At 38.1% G+C, this 17,005-nt stretch overlaps 1 protein-coding gene across 4 annotated transcripts in view; it reads right to left on the minus strand.

Moving 5' to 3' along the window:
* LOC115214894 (tetraspanin-18) overlaps positions 1–17,005 on the minus strand; it is a 466,931-nt gene that overhangs the window by 104,213 nt on the left and 345,713 nt on the right. The window contains exon 1 of one of the 4 annotated variants that reach the window (XM_029783925.2): positions 3,279–3,648. The exons of the other annotated variants lie outside the window; for them this stretch is intronic. Coding sequence (XP_029639785.2) covers positions 3,279–3,503 — 225 coding nt within the window. The 5' untranslated portion in view covers positions 3,504–3,648. Of the gene's footprint in view, positions 1–3,278; positions 3,649–17,005 lie in introns of those variants that run through there. 4 annotated transcript variants of the gene reach the window in all.

The raw sequence follows: 17,005 nt of genomic DNA on the forward strand, positions 1-17,005 counted from the left end.
GTAATTCATATAATCGAACTCAGGCGGCGAGCTGGCAGAAACGTTAGCACGCCGGGTGAAATGCGTAGCCGTATTTCGTCTGCCGTTACGTTCTGAGTTCAAATTCCGCCGAGGTCGACTTTGTCTTTCATCCTTTCGGGGTCGATAAATTAAGTACCAGTTATGCACTGGGGTCGATATAATCGACTTAATCCGTTTGTCTCCTCTGTGTTTAGCCCCTTGTGGGTAGTAAAGAAATAGGCATTTCGTCTGCCGCTACGTTTTGAGTTCAAATTCCGTCGAGGTCGACTTTGCCTTTCATCTTTTCGGGGTCGATAAATTAAGTACCAGATGAGTACTGGCGTCGATGTAATCGACTATTCCCCTTCCCCAAATTTCAGGCCTTATGCCTATAATAGAAAGGACTTTTTATTCATCGTTACGGACTTAATAAAATATACTAGTCAAGTACTGAAGTACAATGTATCGACTGATCTTCAACCTCTGAAAATGACTGATCTTGTTCTAAAGAACAAACAACAGTGATTGTTATTAGGAACAACATCCACTATAAACCCCAAACACAATCAGACCCTTTGTATCAATGATGCAAATATACTTTATGCAGTGAGTGACGTCAGCAAACTACTTACTAATTGCTTTTTCTATAAATAGACATTCGACACCTGAGTGACGTTAGTAAGGTGAGAAGGTTAAAGAAATGGGATGTGGTGGTGTTCGTCGTTTCTACTAATTGTTTGTTATTTTAAACTTTCAGATTGTTGCTTAATTCCGCGACCGTCGAGACATCGTGACGTCATCGAACGGAATTAAATTAATAATGATTGATTATTGGTTAATTAACGATCATTAATAGCGCGTCCAACATGATGCTCAGCTTCTATTTCTTCCTATCTCTTTAGGTTCAAATTCCGCGAAGGTAGGCCTTGCTTGTCATCCTTTTGGGGACGATGAAATAAGTTCCTCTCAAGTACTGGGGTCTATGTTTAACTATTTAAACCTCTCCTAAAATTGCTGCTCCTGCGCCAAAATTAGGAAGAATTAATTATTAATAGCGGTGTCGGGTAGAATTCAAAACCTGCCCCAGGGACTCGGTGAAATTATATGAAGATACTAGTTATTTACAATGAGCATGTTTTTGTGTAAAAACATCAAAGAGTTGTTGGCACATGTGGGATGTTGACATCACTTTGCCACAGTTCACACCAATAACAGCAGCAGCAGCAAGTACAACAACAACAATAAAACCATAAATGAAAAATAAGAGGTAAAAGAAAAAACAGCAGCAGAAGCGACATGAGTCAATGAAGGTCTCTACATAGTCTTTTGATCTGCTGGAAATAGCAGCCAACTCCTGTTGGACAACGATTTTGGAGATAGCTGTTACAAATTAAATCGAATTTCTTAGTTTTGTTGGGTTTTTTTGCCGTATTTTTCGTAACATCAAAATAATATGCAATTCGCATTAAGAAAGCTTATCTTTTTCAAACTTTTTAACTATCTCCTTTCATCGTGCCTCCAGAATAACTGTCTCCAATAAAATCAATTATTTTCTATCTCAGTATTTTTCATTTTATATTACACATTCTGAAACGCTTGTAATTCACACACTTTAATAAAAGGAAAATTTAAAATATACCAAAACATAATCATTGCTGCTAGATTGCCCTTGATTATCAGTAACAATCATAACTAAATCGGTTTCGATGATCAATCAGTATTCCAATTGTTCGATCAACTGACCTATCTATCTACTCGTTTAATTAACGTGTAAGTGGCTGAATATTTCACAGACTTATATCTACAATGTAATTCTAACTAATGACAAAGCTGTTTTACTCACAAGTCTTTGGGTCGGCCTAAATGCTAATCAGTGGAGCCGTATCCTAGGACTTTTACGACTGCGATGCGAACTTCTTAAACCACTCGGCCAAGCCTGTGAACATTATAACTATCACCATTACAAACACAGATCACAAACAGAAGCACCATACACCACCGTTACAAATAGTTACCACTCTGCAACTACAACATGATCAACACAATAAGATCATCATAACATTGTCTATACTACCAACTAACAACACTGCGCTTTTTTTTTTTTTTTTAAGGAACTCTGACTTCGTCCCAAGAAGCAAACAAAACTACAACCTCCACCGCTAATAATAAACCAGCGTCGATTGCTATAACACAAATAAAAAGTATCAAGCAACAGTTTATAAAAAAAACTATACTACAAGAGACTAAGCCACAAAAAAAACTCTCAACACTGAAATATATATATATATATATATATATATATATAATATATATTATATGGTACTATATATATATATGGTACTATATATATATATATTATACACACTCAGTATATCACCACGTCACAATGTCAACGGTCGCGAAAAGAAAAAATATATATATATATGTATGTATATAAAACCTATATATTTTTTATTTTTATCACTGATTCCAGTCATTTGACTGTGCCCATGCTGGAGCACCGCCTAAGTCGAACAATTCGACCCCAGGACTTATTCCATCGGTATCTTTTGCCGAACCGCTATGTTATGGGGATGTAAACATACCAACATCAGTTGTCAAGCGACGGGAGGGGGCAAACAGACAGACAGACAGACACACACACACATATATATATATATATATATATATATATATATATATATATATATAGATATACGACGGGCTTTTTTCAGTTTCCGTTTACCACTCAAAAGACTTTGGCTGTAGCGAGGCAACAATAGAAGACACCTGCCCAAGGTGCCACGCAGTGGGACTGAACCCGGAACCATGTGGTTGGGAAGCAAGCTTCTTACCACACAAAAACCTATATAACCTATATGTATAAACACTACGAGCATAACTGCCACCACAACCACCATCTTATCTCTGTATTATTATACTATAGAGAACAATATAATACAAACACAATCACAAAAAACCTCACAGTCCACCATTGTAACTAACCACTCACAGGACAGGGCACTATATTATCATTTATTAGTACATCACCATGACTACTACCACATCTTCACTATTACACTTATCACTACTATCGCCGCAACATTACCACTACACATCATTATCAGCACCATATATATCACGCGTATACTACATCACTAACACTACATTAAATCATTATTAAAAGACTAGTGCCACTACACCACTATAATACTAGCACCAACACATGAATAGAGCAACAGTTTAATAAAAATTAAGAAGCAGATGTTCTGAAGTTTCTTGTTTGAAAGAACTCTTACCATTATATCATCGTCATCATCATTGTCATCGACGTAAACGTTCACTGGTACATTTCCAGTAGTAGCAGTCGTTGCTGTAGTACCACTGCTAATACTACCTCCACTACTACTAGATAACGGGTAATTCCTCAGTTTCGAAGGTGACGACTCCTTAGGTCCGACCCTCATCTCTCGCCACAACAGCGGAAATAAAAAAGTTTGCAGATGTAGAGCGACACCTAGCATCGAGGTGAGGGACGACTCGCAAGTTCTATTCTCCTCCCTCTCTCCTCTTTATTACACACTTTCTTACTCCACTCCTCACGCTAATCCCATCACTAAAGGGCTCACATCTTCATCCCCCCACTATTCACATCATCCCTATCATACATCAGCTTATCCTCTCTTACTCTCACTAGTAATTCTCCTCCTTATCTTCTCACTCTAGAGACAGGAGACGAGGGAAGTCCCTTTCTCATTACAGACATCAATCTTAGTCCCTTTTTTACCATCTAAACTGAAAACTATATAAACTTGTAATCTGAAAGACACTTGATGCAGGTAATAGAAAACATGTTAGATATTGACTGGAGAGAACTTTTGTCCTCGCTTCTATTTCACTGTCCTCTCACTTTTCTTTATATATATATATATTTTCCCTGTTGAAAATACACATCACGAAATGAAAGAGGAGGCCATAACTTATTTCTATCTGAATGTATGCGCGTGTGTGTGTGTGTAGCCATCAAACCCCCTCCATCATACCATTCCTTGTTCCCCACTCTCAAGTAAATAAACGATATTTTAGAAGGGAAGAGGCTATGTTTTTAGTCCAACCCGAGTGTGTATCTCCCACTCCATCGGACGGTATTGTATTAGAGCCCCCCCTCTCAGTTTCCACTCTACTGCTGTCTCTCAACCACAAATTAATTCTGTAATAAATAAAAAAATAAAACAAATAACTATATTAGACCAAAAGTTCAACTCTCACACTTAAATACCTAATTTACTTCCTCGTTCTTGACATATACATCATAGACATTATTCCGTTGGGTTTATAAGCCCCAATATTAGGACTAGTCAATATATACGGTAGAAACATACGTGCGTGTGGTATGTGTTGACTGTAGACAGGGCTTAATTCTACATTTCCATCTTAACATGTGACTAGTGGAATTGATATCAAGCCTGAAGGGATTTACTCATTATCTTCTAGCTAGCTATTAGTCTAATCTGTTTGTCAATCAGTTAATGTAGCTATTAATCAAAATATCTATACGCATGTCAATCAATAAATAAATTCAGGCATAGGTATATTTAAAACGGCCTTTTAAGTGAGCCCCACTCCAGTTTGTCTTTATGGCGGGAATTTCCAACTATTTTCGAATACCTATTTCTTTACTACCCACAAGGGGCTACACACAGACGGGACGAATAAAGCTATTTTCGAATACCGATAAGTCACAGCAGGAGAAGGTTAATATTCATTGATTGAATTGTCTCAATATGGAGGGGTGGGGGTAATAAAATCCCATATATGGGTACGAGAATAGATTTTATCTCAGAAAGAAAAGGAAACAAAGAGATAGAAGGAAGGGGAAGAGGAGAGACAGTAGAGGTGGCAGAAACCTTGAAGATTTGGTCGTGTCAAGAAATGTTCGTAAATATATGAGACATAGTGGGCGAAAGGAAGTATATTCTTCTAGAGATGTAGTGAGAGGTAACTTATATTAACAAGTAGTTGGTATAGGAAGGGTTAAGAGTTTGTAAGTGTGCTTGAATGAGTGTGTGTGAGAAAGAGAGAGAGAGAAGCAGGTAGAAGTCTTGACATGTATATAGAAGAAAATAGTTGTGTAAATGAATAAGTATATAAGTGTGTGTGTGTATGGAATAAAAGGTGGTTCATGCGTGTTTAAAACAGGTTGAAGAAAAATCTACCAAACTACCAAAGTGAAACAGTAGCATCCGAGGTAACTAGTGGTGATGGTTTGTGTCCATAGATTTTATAGAAACAGTTGACGAAAGGACAATAAACTATGTACTTTAATCTGAGGTAGAAAAGAGGACTGACATTTCGAACAGAGCCTTTCGTTGATTATGAGTTGTCACCCCTTGCCCCTTACCTCCCAAGCCCTAGGTACAAATATTCATTTGGTTAATTAAAGTTATCATGCTGGATATATTAGCTAGGCTAGTATTCCACTATTTATAGAACTGTATGTATGGATGTGTGTGTCTTTTAGTAAGGAGATGAGGCAGGGTCTTAACTCTTCACAGGACTTCCGAAACTTGTGGAAAAGATGTAAGTTATTCCCAAATCAGATCCTTATTATCACCATTATTGTGTTCATCCCCCAGCCCCGCCTACATACCAGGTCCTGCAATGATCCATAAACCCAGTCGTTCTACGCGAGAGCAACGGTCCTTTGGAATCCCTTCGCCGCAAATGTCTTTACCTGCAGCTACTGACTTGCAACTGTCCCTAAGGAATGTGCAGCGCAATAATCTCACTGGCCTTAGAGAAACTCCAAAGTTTATGGTTATAGACTTTTTAGCTAAAGTAAACCAGTAAAGAAAAAAAAAAACATGTATCATACATTACATAGATCTACATATATTACAATTTTCATCTACATAAATCACATTTTTAAAAACGTCGCAGCCTGCATCATAATCAATAGAAAGTCGGATAAAATTCTTAGCAGCACTTTCTCCAGTTTTTTTTTTTTTTTTTTTTTCAAAATTACAGGAAATAGGTCTCGGGTCGACCAATGCCTTGTGATTGGATTCGGTAGGCAGAAAGCTGTCGTATATATATATATATATATAATATATATATAATGTGTGTCCACCGCTTGACAACCGCTGTTGGTGTGCTTATAGCCTCCTAAATTAGCGGCAAATGAGATAGATACAATAAGTACCATGCTTTAAATATATATATATTAGATTCATTGAATTAAAATTCAAGGTGATGCCTCAGCATGGCCGCAGTTTGATGACTGAATAAGTAAAAGAATTTAAAAAATATATCGTGGAGAAAAAAGGAATAAAACGCAACAGTGTAGTACTGAAAATATAAGAGAAGAGAGGCAAAAAGGGAGGCAACGAAATAAAGTGTTTATGTTTTACAGACAAACGGGTCATTTCGTCCTTAAACCTCAATATCCCTCCTCCATCCCCAACACACTAACTTAGCTCAACTCATGAACTTCTATTATTCATTTACTGGTTTCAGTCATTGCAGCTGTGGCCTGGCCAGGCTGGACGGAGAATTGCTCGAAGGGTTGAGTCGAGCAAATTGATCCCCAGTACTTATTCTTTTCAAGACTGGTAATTATTCTGTCGGATATGTTTGCCGAACCGCAAATTTACATGGATGTAAACAAGCCAACACTAATTGATCACAGGCGCACAATATATATGTATATATGTGTGTCTATGTCCTCTACCACTGTTTGACAACCCATGCTGGTTTGTTCACATCCCCGTAATCTAGCGATTCGGCTACAGTAATCGATAGAATAAGTAGCAAACTTTAAAAAAAAAAATACTGGCATCGATCTGTTCGACTAAGGTTGTGCCCCAGTAAAAAGTATAAAGATGGCCTTCGAAACAGTTTCCGTCTGCGGAATTCTCTCTCAGAGCAATATATAATATAGAGAAGAAAGCACACATACACATAGCAAAACATGAGACGAAGGCCCTAAGCCATAGTCGAACAGGATGTCAACACACGAGTAATGTACAGCGAAAAAATAAAAATTAAAATTTTATTTTAAATAATAACGACATACTTACAGAATGATCGAATTGTTTCTTAAATATCAAAATGTGTTAGAGTGGAAAATAAGATAGAAATAAAATGAAAAGTAAATATAACAGCGTGCTACTGAAGGGAATACGTTTCTCTCTTCATATGATAAAGAAAGCATGTGAATAGACAACGGGTTGGTCTCTCTCTATAGGCTAAGAAAATAAAGGGATAGGTTGTTAATAAGCAAAAAAAAAGGAGTGATCGATTATTCATTTCCTTATCCAATAGAAAGTTATGTTGTAGTTATTTATAGATACATAAATTCCGGGGAAACTATGTAGGTCTAATTAGCATAACAACGAAGTTTGGTAAAGTCGATTAATTCATTCATCTAGTTGTAGTAGTACTAGTAGTAGTAGTAGCACGGCAAAGCCGGCGCTGTAAATAATAAATGTAAGGTGTAAATAGCTACTGGGTAATTCCGGGGTTGGGGTGGGGATCGTAAGTACCCTATGAACAGAAAAGTTGTCCTTGGCGAAACTCGAACACCAAAACATAAGCAAGATCAACGTCCTTTACTTGTTTCAGTCAATGGACGGTGGCTGGGCTCGATTTAAGAAGGAAAAAAAAAAGGCATCTAGCGTCAAACCGAAAAGATAGACGTGATTATAGTTTCCAAGTAGTAAACCTGTTACTTGATTTTTTTTTTTTTTTTGTGGGGCTTAGAGTATAGTTTATTATATCGGCTCCAGTATGTGATTGGGATCTTTTCCTTTTGAACGGCACTTTGTAACATAATTTCTAGGTAACTAAAAAGTTTTAAACTTCGTATACTGGTAGAATGTGTTTATAAAACATCATTTTCTCTTGGTTTTATTGAGAAAATTCTATAGTTTGTAAGATATTTCGTCTGAAATTTCGAGCATTTCGGCAATTTTAACCAATCGATTACCTCCATTGAGCTAAAAATCATTTGCTGCGTCTAAAACTGAGACACATCCTGTCACTAACCTTAAACCTAACCCTAAGTTTTTTTTTATTAATTGTTAAATTAATTTAATTGTTACGTGTGTAAAAAAAAAACGAAAGCAATGGAAAATAATTTAAACAATTAACAATAGAATTATTTTGTTTGTTAATTGTTTAAATTATTTTCCATTGCTTTCGTTTTTTTTTTACACGCGTAACAATTAAATTAATTTAACAATTAAGAAAAAAAAATTTAGGGTTAGGGTGAGGTTTAGGGTTAGTGACAGGACGTTGTCTCAGTTTTAGACGCAGCAAATGATTTTAGCTCAATTAGAGGCGATTCATTGGTTAAAATTCGAAAAATTAAACTACGTGAAACAAACGAATTATAATTTTATCAAGAAAGCCAAGAGAAAAAAATGTTTTATTTTGACACGTTCTACCAGTATACGAAGTTTTAAAGTGTTTAGTTAACTAGAAATTGTGTGCCGTTCAAAAGGAAAAGATCCTGTGATTGATATTCATATTATCGATGGAGGAAAAATGACAGCTGTCGTCAACTACAAAATTTGAACTTAGACCACCAGCGGTATGTAACTAAATTCGTCAGTAATTTCGTACGACGCTGTAGACCAAGAAATGTACAAAGAGTGTCAAAAGTCATGCACAAAATAAGTTCAATCAGAACTGTCAAAGACATGCTCCATTTTTTGTTAGTTTGTTTGCTTTTGTCTAAAATTGAGTAAAATAATGATGAATACACAAACTGGTGAACAAAATGAATAATTATAACATAAATAAAATATCATGTTTTGGTGCGTGGCTTTTGACCCATCCTATATATATATATATATATATATACACACACACACACACGTATTTATTGACCGCCGTCTTAACATGTTTTTTTCTTTTGGGGTCCAAGTTCATGTAAGAAAATCACAAACTATTATATCGGCTCTATTGAGCACTTTTGATTGATACTTTATTTATTTTATCAACTTACAAAGAAACGAAAAATATTTTTAAAAAAAGGAATGTTTATCTCCGCCAAGCAACCTTTGAATTTTACTTTCTTAATATCAACATGGCCAACGTTAGAGGTTTACTCAGTCTTGATGAACTCCGCATCTCTATCGCACTCGGAGTGGAAGCTGACGTCTGTAGGAGACTGAGATGTCGCTGTGGTAGGCCCTTAGATTTCGTAGGTATTCACGGTCTGTCTTGCTGCCCAAATGCTGGCCGCTTCGCTCGTCACACCGAGCTAAGCCTAACCATTACGCGAGCCCTGGCTCGGATTTATACTCCCTCAGTTCTGGATCCGACGGAGTTATTCAGTAGTGATGGAAAAAGACCTGATGGTCTTACCCTCTGTCCCTAGGTTAGAGGTAGGTACCCCATTTGGAATGCCACAGTCTGTGGGTCCTTTGCTCCCTCCTACATCATGGATGCTGCAGTAAATAGAAGGGTCATTGCTTTCGTATCCGAACGGAACAAAATCCTGAAGCATCGGGACCTGACAGTGAACTATCTCTCCCAGCCTGTGGCTTTTGAGACTTTCCGAGGGACTGGGCTACTAACCGCGAAGTTCTTGTCATCGTTGGCAGCTCGCCTCACCTAGGTGACAGGTGATGCCCGTGAGGGCACTTGTCTTTTCCAGCACCTTGGCCTCGCCATTGTCCGTGATAATGCTGCGTGCGTGCTGGCTTGCTACCGTAGGTTCCGTTGAAACTTGTGGTGTGCGACCAGTTGAAGCGATTGGTGCATTTTTTTTCTCTCTTCCCCACAAATGGTTTCAATACAAAATTAGAAGTATTGCATTTCTAAATCTCTCAGAGAGTTATGCAGTAGCAGCACGATAAATTGATGGTTTGTTGCCAATTTAATGTCGCAGCTATAGGAAAGGGAAGAATGCTACTGCTATCTAGCCCCAAGAAACACCGTTTCTAGTTGGCTACGTGACACAAGCGTTCTGTGTCCTCAAGTTTTCAAGCAGGGGAGATAAGTACCTCCACCCAACAAAGCCAGCATTCAGAGACTAGTTGCTCTTCATCAGTCTTGAGTAGCTTGGCTTTGCTAGCTGTCGGTGCTAGTTTGCTGGTTTCAATACAGTTTTTGCTGAAAGATTTGGGAGAATTGGAAGAGAGTTCTCCGGTAATTTTCTTTCAGTAAATAAATGTTTATGTTAATTGAAGAATTTGCCAGCATAATTTTATAAAATGAAAATTGTCCTAAAAGGAGTGCATTTTAGATGGAAATAAAATGTATATAATGTACAAAAAAAACAAAGAGGAAAATGAATAAACATTTCCTGGAAAATATAGCTGAGAATTCAAACGAAAAAAAAAAACTGAAAAAAAGAAGAAATGGGGTATAAAAGGCTTAAACTAACCTATGACATTTTATCAACCCTTGAAAAGATAAAGGACATTATCAACCCCCACCCACACGTATAAAACCATTCAACAGGATCTGAAATAAGTTTATCTTTTAAAATTAACTAATTTAGGGAGAAAGCATAGGAAAAACTTAAACTTGCCGCCAGCAGTTCGCTGGACAATATTTTATTGACTGTGTGGTAAGTAGCTTGTTTACCAACCACATGGTCCTGGGTTCAGTCCCACTGCGTGGCACCTTGGGCAAGTGTCTTCTACTATAGCCTCGGGCCGACCAAAGCCTTGTGAGTGGATTTGGTAGACGGAAACTGAAAGAAGCCCGTCGTATATATGTATATATATATATATATATATATATATATATATATATGCGTGTGTGTGTTTGTGTGTCTGTGTTTGTCCCCCTAGCATTGCTTGACAACCGATGCTGGTGTGTTGTCTCCGTTACTTAGCGGTTCGGCAAAAGAGACCTATAGAATAAGTACTGGGCTTACAAAAGAATAAGTCCCGGGGTCGAGTTGCTCGATTAAAGGCGGTGCTCCAGCATGGCCGCAGTCAGATGACTGAAACAAGTAAAAGAGTAAGGAACAATATAAGAATATATATATATATATATATATATATATATATATTTTACTGCCCAGAAGGAGCTAATCATAGAGGGGACAAACAAGGAGAGACGAAGGGATTGAGTCGATTATATCGGCCCCAGTGCGAAACTGGTACTTTTATTTATCGACCCCGAAAGGATGAAAGGCAAAGTTGACCTCGGCAGAATTTGAACTCAGAACGTAACGACAGACGAAATACCGCTAAGCATTTCGCCCGGCGCGCTAACGTGTCTGCCAGCTCATATATACAAAGCTAGACACGAAGTAAGTTTAATATGAGAGATGGAGACGGGAGGCAAAACGAAGCTGAGATTTCTTAGGAACCAACAGTTAGAATAAGGGATGGTCCCTTCTCAGATTTCATCTTCTCTGACTGACTTGAAGTGACCTTGTTTCTTCGTTGTGCTATTGGGCTGTTTTTGCGAAGCAGAGGAGTGGAGGCTTAGGCGCGCGCGTACACACATGCACAATTTTAGACATAAACACATTAATATGAATATATTGTTACAGCTTTCTGTCTCACACATACATACATACATACATACATACATACATACATACATAGGTGCAGGAGTGGCTGTGTGGTAAGTAGCTTGTTTTCCGGGTTCAGTCCCACTGCGTGGCATCTTGAGCAAGTGTCTTCTGCTATAGCCCCGGGCCGACCAAAGCCTTGTGAGTGGATTTGGTAGACGGAAACTGAAAGAAGCCTGTCGTATATATATATATATAAATATATATATATGTGTGTGTGTGTGTGCGTCTGTGTTTGTCCCCCTAGCATTGCTTGACAACCGATGCTGGTGTGTTTACGTCCCCGTCACTTAGCGGTTCGGCAAAAGAGACCGATAGAATAAGTACTGGGCTTACAAAGAATAAGTCCCGGGGTAGATTTGCTCGAATAAAGGCGGTGCTCCAGCATGGCCGCAGTCAAATGACTGAAACAAGTAAAAGAGTAAAAGAGTACATACATAAAATTACCTTACAGAGCTGATTTAACAGCATTATATCAATCACTGGGCCCTACAGTATATATTTTTTAACAGCAAACCACAATATACGAGTACATAGACCAAAATTGGGCCCCAAGACCCGCGAGGCCCCTGGACAACTGCCCAGCGTGCCCAAGACTTAAGACGGCACTGATTATATAGCGTGTGTGAGTGTACATATTTTTCCTTGAATCTTTTCACCAGTTAAACTTCTACATCATAGACTGGACTTTGTCCCTCCACCCTCATCACCATCCCCCCCCACATACACAATTTTTACAAAGCTATGGTGGATAGTGTCTTCGAAGATTCAGTATTTTTTCCTTGTATAAATTAATATATGCGCTCTTCACTAAAACGTAATGTGTAGTCTTTCAGTTAAAATGTTAAATGGATTTTACATATGACTTGACATAAAAAAAAATATGTATGTATAAGACATGCCAGAGGGTTAAAAAAAATCTTTTCTACTTGAGGAACAAGGCCCGAAATTTTGGGGGAGGGGCCAGTCGATTAGATCGATCCCCAGTACGCAACTGATACTTAATTTATCGATCCCGAAAGGATGAAAGGCGAAGTCGATCTCGACGGAATTTGAACTCAGAACGTAAAGACAGGCGAAATACCTATTTCTTTACTACCCACAAGGGGCTAAACACAGAGAGGACAAACAAGGACAAACAAACGGATTAAGTCGATTATATCGACCCCAGTGCGTAACTGGTACTTATTTAATCGACCCCGAAAGGATGAAAGGCAAAGTCGACCTCGGCGGAATTTGAACTCAGAACGTAACGGCAGACGAAATACCGCTAATCATTTCACCCGACGCGCTAACGTTTCTGCCAGCTCGCCGCCTTGAGTTTTAAAAAGTGATCAAAAACTGATAACACTTTCGTAGTACATGTGTTTGTTTGGGTAGGGGAGTGCACTTATTAGACTAGTGGTTAAGGTTGTTTAGTTCAGAATCATTACATCGCGAGTTCAAATGTTAGACCGGACGGCGCTTTGTGTCCTTGTGCAAGGAACTTTATTTCACATTGTTCCAGTTTCCTCATTTTAAAATTTAAGGTTTACGTACAGTTTGCAGTTGTAAAATAGCGAAAGAAAATTTTCCTTAAAATGAAAATGTATTGCGACAGAAACCGGATGGAACGGATTGTGATATCAGTGACGACTGATACGCCCAAAATTCTTAGAATACGCCCGATATCCGATGGGTGAGCTTCCTACTTTAAGTCTCGACAATTTCTATACTTCCAAGCTTGTTAACCAATCACTGAATATTATTGGTCCAAATGATGACAGCATCCATAGACTGATTGCCAAAGGGCGATGGCTGTTTTCCATCCATAGACTGATTGCCAAAGGGCGATGGCTGTTTTCCAAGAAGAAACTTAAGTGACAATGTAGGACTAACGATGATTTATTTACATCATTCCAGACCGTGCTGTGCATTGTGTTCTTGAGCAAGACGCTTTATTTCACGTTGCTCCAGTTTACTAAGCTGTAGAAAAACATTGCAACATCACTGGTGCCAAGTTGTATCAGCCTTTGCCTTTCCCTTGGATAACATCAGTGGCGTATAGAGGGGATGCTGATACGGTATGGGCGACTGCCAATCTTCTATAAATAACTTTGTCCAGAGTTTGAAGGGGAACTTTCTAGGGGCAATCCCATGGTCATTCATGACCCAAGGATGTCTTTGCACACTACCCTTTATTTTGATGAGCATGTGGCGAAACAAATTTATAGATTGAGAAACATTATGAATCTCATTTTATGGATCAACGACTTGTAAATTGTTTATATCTAATCTATAAAATGAAGGCGAACGTTGATACAAATTGGATTTTTATGTATAAAGGGGATTGAAATTTACAGGAGGGGGTAACTTGAGGTGAGAAATTGATTCGGAGACGTCTGGGGCGCTACAGTGGTTGCTTTGCTGTGATAACGGGGATTTTATTGATATTTTTGGGACACTTGGGGGGTGGGGGTCTAGATTGGACACCTTTTGCCCGATTTCAATCAAATTTTCAACATGGTAAAGTGGAAGCGGATTTGTAATTTAACCGCGGAAAATGGGTTCGAAATTTTGAAAAATAAAGCAAGAATTTTGAAGTTGAAAAAATTTCTAATTTTTACGTATTTTTGCCTTTTATTTTTTATTGTTTACAGTTTTCATTTTTTTCTGAAAGAAATTTACAGCTGCATGTAGCCCGTGATTAGAGCTTTCATTTGCATGGTCAATCGTCGAAAAATTCCCAAAATAAGTACTAAATTTAACAAAGAAATCCTTTTTTCCCCCTTATTTTTAATCACTCAAATAGTGGCACGTACAAAAGGCAAGTATGCTTTCCGTTGTCACTGCCTGATATTTATGATTGATCTTTTAAAATATTTTCTTTCTGAACTTACTCAAGATCTTTTGTTTTTTATAAATGGGAGAGAGAGAGATAGAGAGTAAGAGAAAGCGAGGGAGAGTCCGAGTGAAAGGAAGAGTAAGAGAGTGGGAAAGTGAGAGAGAAAGGAGAGAGAAACAAAGAGGGAGAAAGTGGCGATAAGAAACAGAAAGTAACAACCACACCCTCACCCGCGCGTAGAGCGGGTCACCTTAAGCTAGTAATATATAAAATATAATGTACGGTTTTCATATGATATTAAATATAATGTACGTTTATGAATTATGGTATGTTAATGGGTGTATACATGAAATTACAGGATGTCACTGTTGTTATTTTCGGTTTTTATCGTAATAGACTTCCATTTTGCTAAGGATTAAATACTTTCACTACTTTACGACGGTAAGTTGTATGTTAATCAAAACTTAGTGTCAGCCGAATGCTGGTGCAGTTGGATCTTTGCTGTTTGGTTGCACTTGTGGAAATTTCAAAGTTTTTGTGAAAATTTTAAGATTTGGTGTATTGATGTAATTTTCCACGCTGAATCTCAGAGGTTATCTAACTTTTTCTAGAAATTTTTTAAAAATAGTTACAGAGTTTTAAGTTTTATCATTTTTACCCATTCAGAAAACAGGATTTGGAAGCTCTCTCTCTCTCTCTCTCTCTCCTCTCTCTCTCTCTCTCCCTCTCCTTCCAGCTGTCCCACACTGGCTGTGTCGCTGGGTCAAAGGGTGTGAAAATCGACAGTGTGTTTATGCTTTCGCACAATTATCAACCTATGTACTCAAAACGTCAAACACGCTTGCAGGTGACGGCTTCTTCTATAAACACACACTTTCCATGGTATTGGTTAGGAATAGCGTCACCAACAACCAATTATTAGATCTCGATATACGCATGCTTTAGGAGAGTACACAGTACAATATTGGTTTCAAATTTTGGCAGAAGGCCAGTAATTTCAGGAGAGAGTGTAAGTTGATCACAGCGACCTAAATGTAGGTACTTCTTTTATCGACCTCAAAAGGACGAAAGACAAAGTCGAGCCCAGCGGCATTCGAACTCAAAACGTAAAGAGGGACGAAATACCACTAAGCATTTCCCCAGCGTGCTAACGCCGCCTTAGAGCATAATATTCTTTTCTACTCTAGGCACAAGGCCCAAAAGTTTGGGGGAGGGTGGCAGTCGATTAGATCGACCCCGCTACGCAACTAGTACTTTATTTATCGACTCCGAAAGGATGAAAGGTAAAGGCGAAATTTGATCTCAGAACGTAGCGGTAGACGAAATGCTGCTAAGCATTTCGCTCGGCGTGCTAACGATTCTGCCAGCTCGCCACCTTATGTACAGAGCATAATTTTGATTATTGAATGATAAGGGAACAGGAAATAAAATATACATTTCATCTTAATGACTCTGAAGAAGCAATAAAATAATGTACAAGCACCTCAACTCTGATTGCACTGCTTCTAATAACAGAAACAGCTGTAAGCTAAAGAATTTGATTACATAATTACTGTTTCCTTGTCATTATAATATATATATATATATATAATATATATATATATAATATATATATATATATATATATATATTATAATATTAGAGATATATATATATATTATATATATTATATATTATATATATATACACATATACACACATACGTGGAGGCGCAATGGCCTAGTGGTTAGGGCAGCGAACTCGCGGTCGTAGGATCGCGGTTTCGATTCCCAGACCGAGCGTTGTGTGTGTTTATTGAGCGAAAACACCTTAAAGCTCCACGAGGCTCCGGCAGGGGGTGGTGGTGATCCCTGCTGTACTCTTTCTCTCACTCTTTCTTCTGTTGGCCTGCTCGCTTAGCCAGCGGGGTGGCGTCATTCGAAGGCTAAAACAATGCGAACGCATTGTGACCAGCGATGTGTAGCAACATCTGATGGTCTGGTCGGTCACGTAATCATGTGATATACACAAACACATATATAAACACACACATATAGATATATATATACTCACATATATATACACACACATATATATATATAAACACACACATATATATATATATATATATATACACATACACACTCTCTCTCTCTATATATATATATACGCACACACACAATAATCCCTCGACTACGCGTGTGTTACGCTGCAAAACCTCCCACAGAAATAATAAAAAATCTAAAAACAAAATAAATACCTCTCCGCCGCAGAAACCCGGAAATACTGAGGAGTCCGCAATATAAATTTACATATATTAGCCAGAAAAATATGCGATGTACTGAGTGCGCGATAAGTGTGTGTGTTTAAGGTGTTGCACTGACGATTGCGAGATTGTAGGTTCGATTCTCAGACCGGTCATTGCGTTGCGTTCTTGAGCAATGCACTTCATTTCACATTACTCTGCGATCATTTCAACACCCATTGCACCTGTACAGGTAATGTCGATCTCCTGGAAGGCGTGAGCTTATGTCTACACAAACAGTTGATCAGTATAAACAAATCTGTCTTTACCCAGTAAGAAATTGTCGAACCCTCATACGTCGTCTAACGACAGGAGAGTCAATCATCATATATATATATTTCGGAAACCCCTTCGGTCACGACATTGACCATGGGAT

Source organism: Octopus sinensis, linkage group LG8 (genome assembly GCF_006345805.1).
Source record: "Octopus sinensis linkage group LG8, ASM634580v1, whole genome shotgun sequence".
NCBI lineage: Eukaryota > Metazoa > Mollusca > Cephalopoda > Octopoda > Octopodidae > Octopus > Octopus sinensis.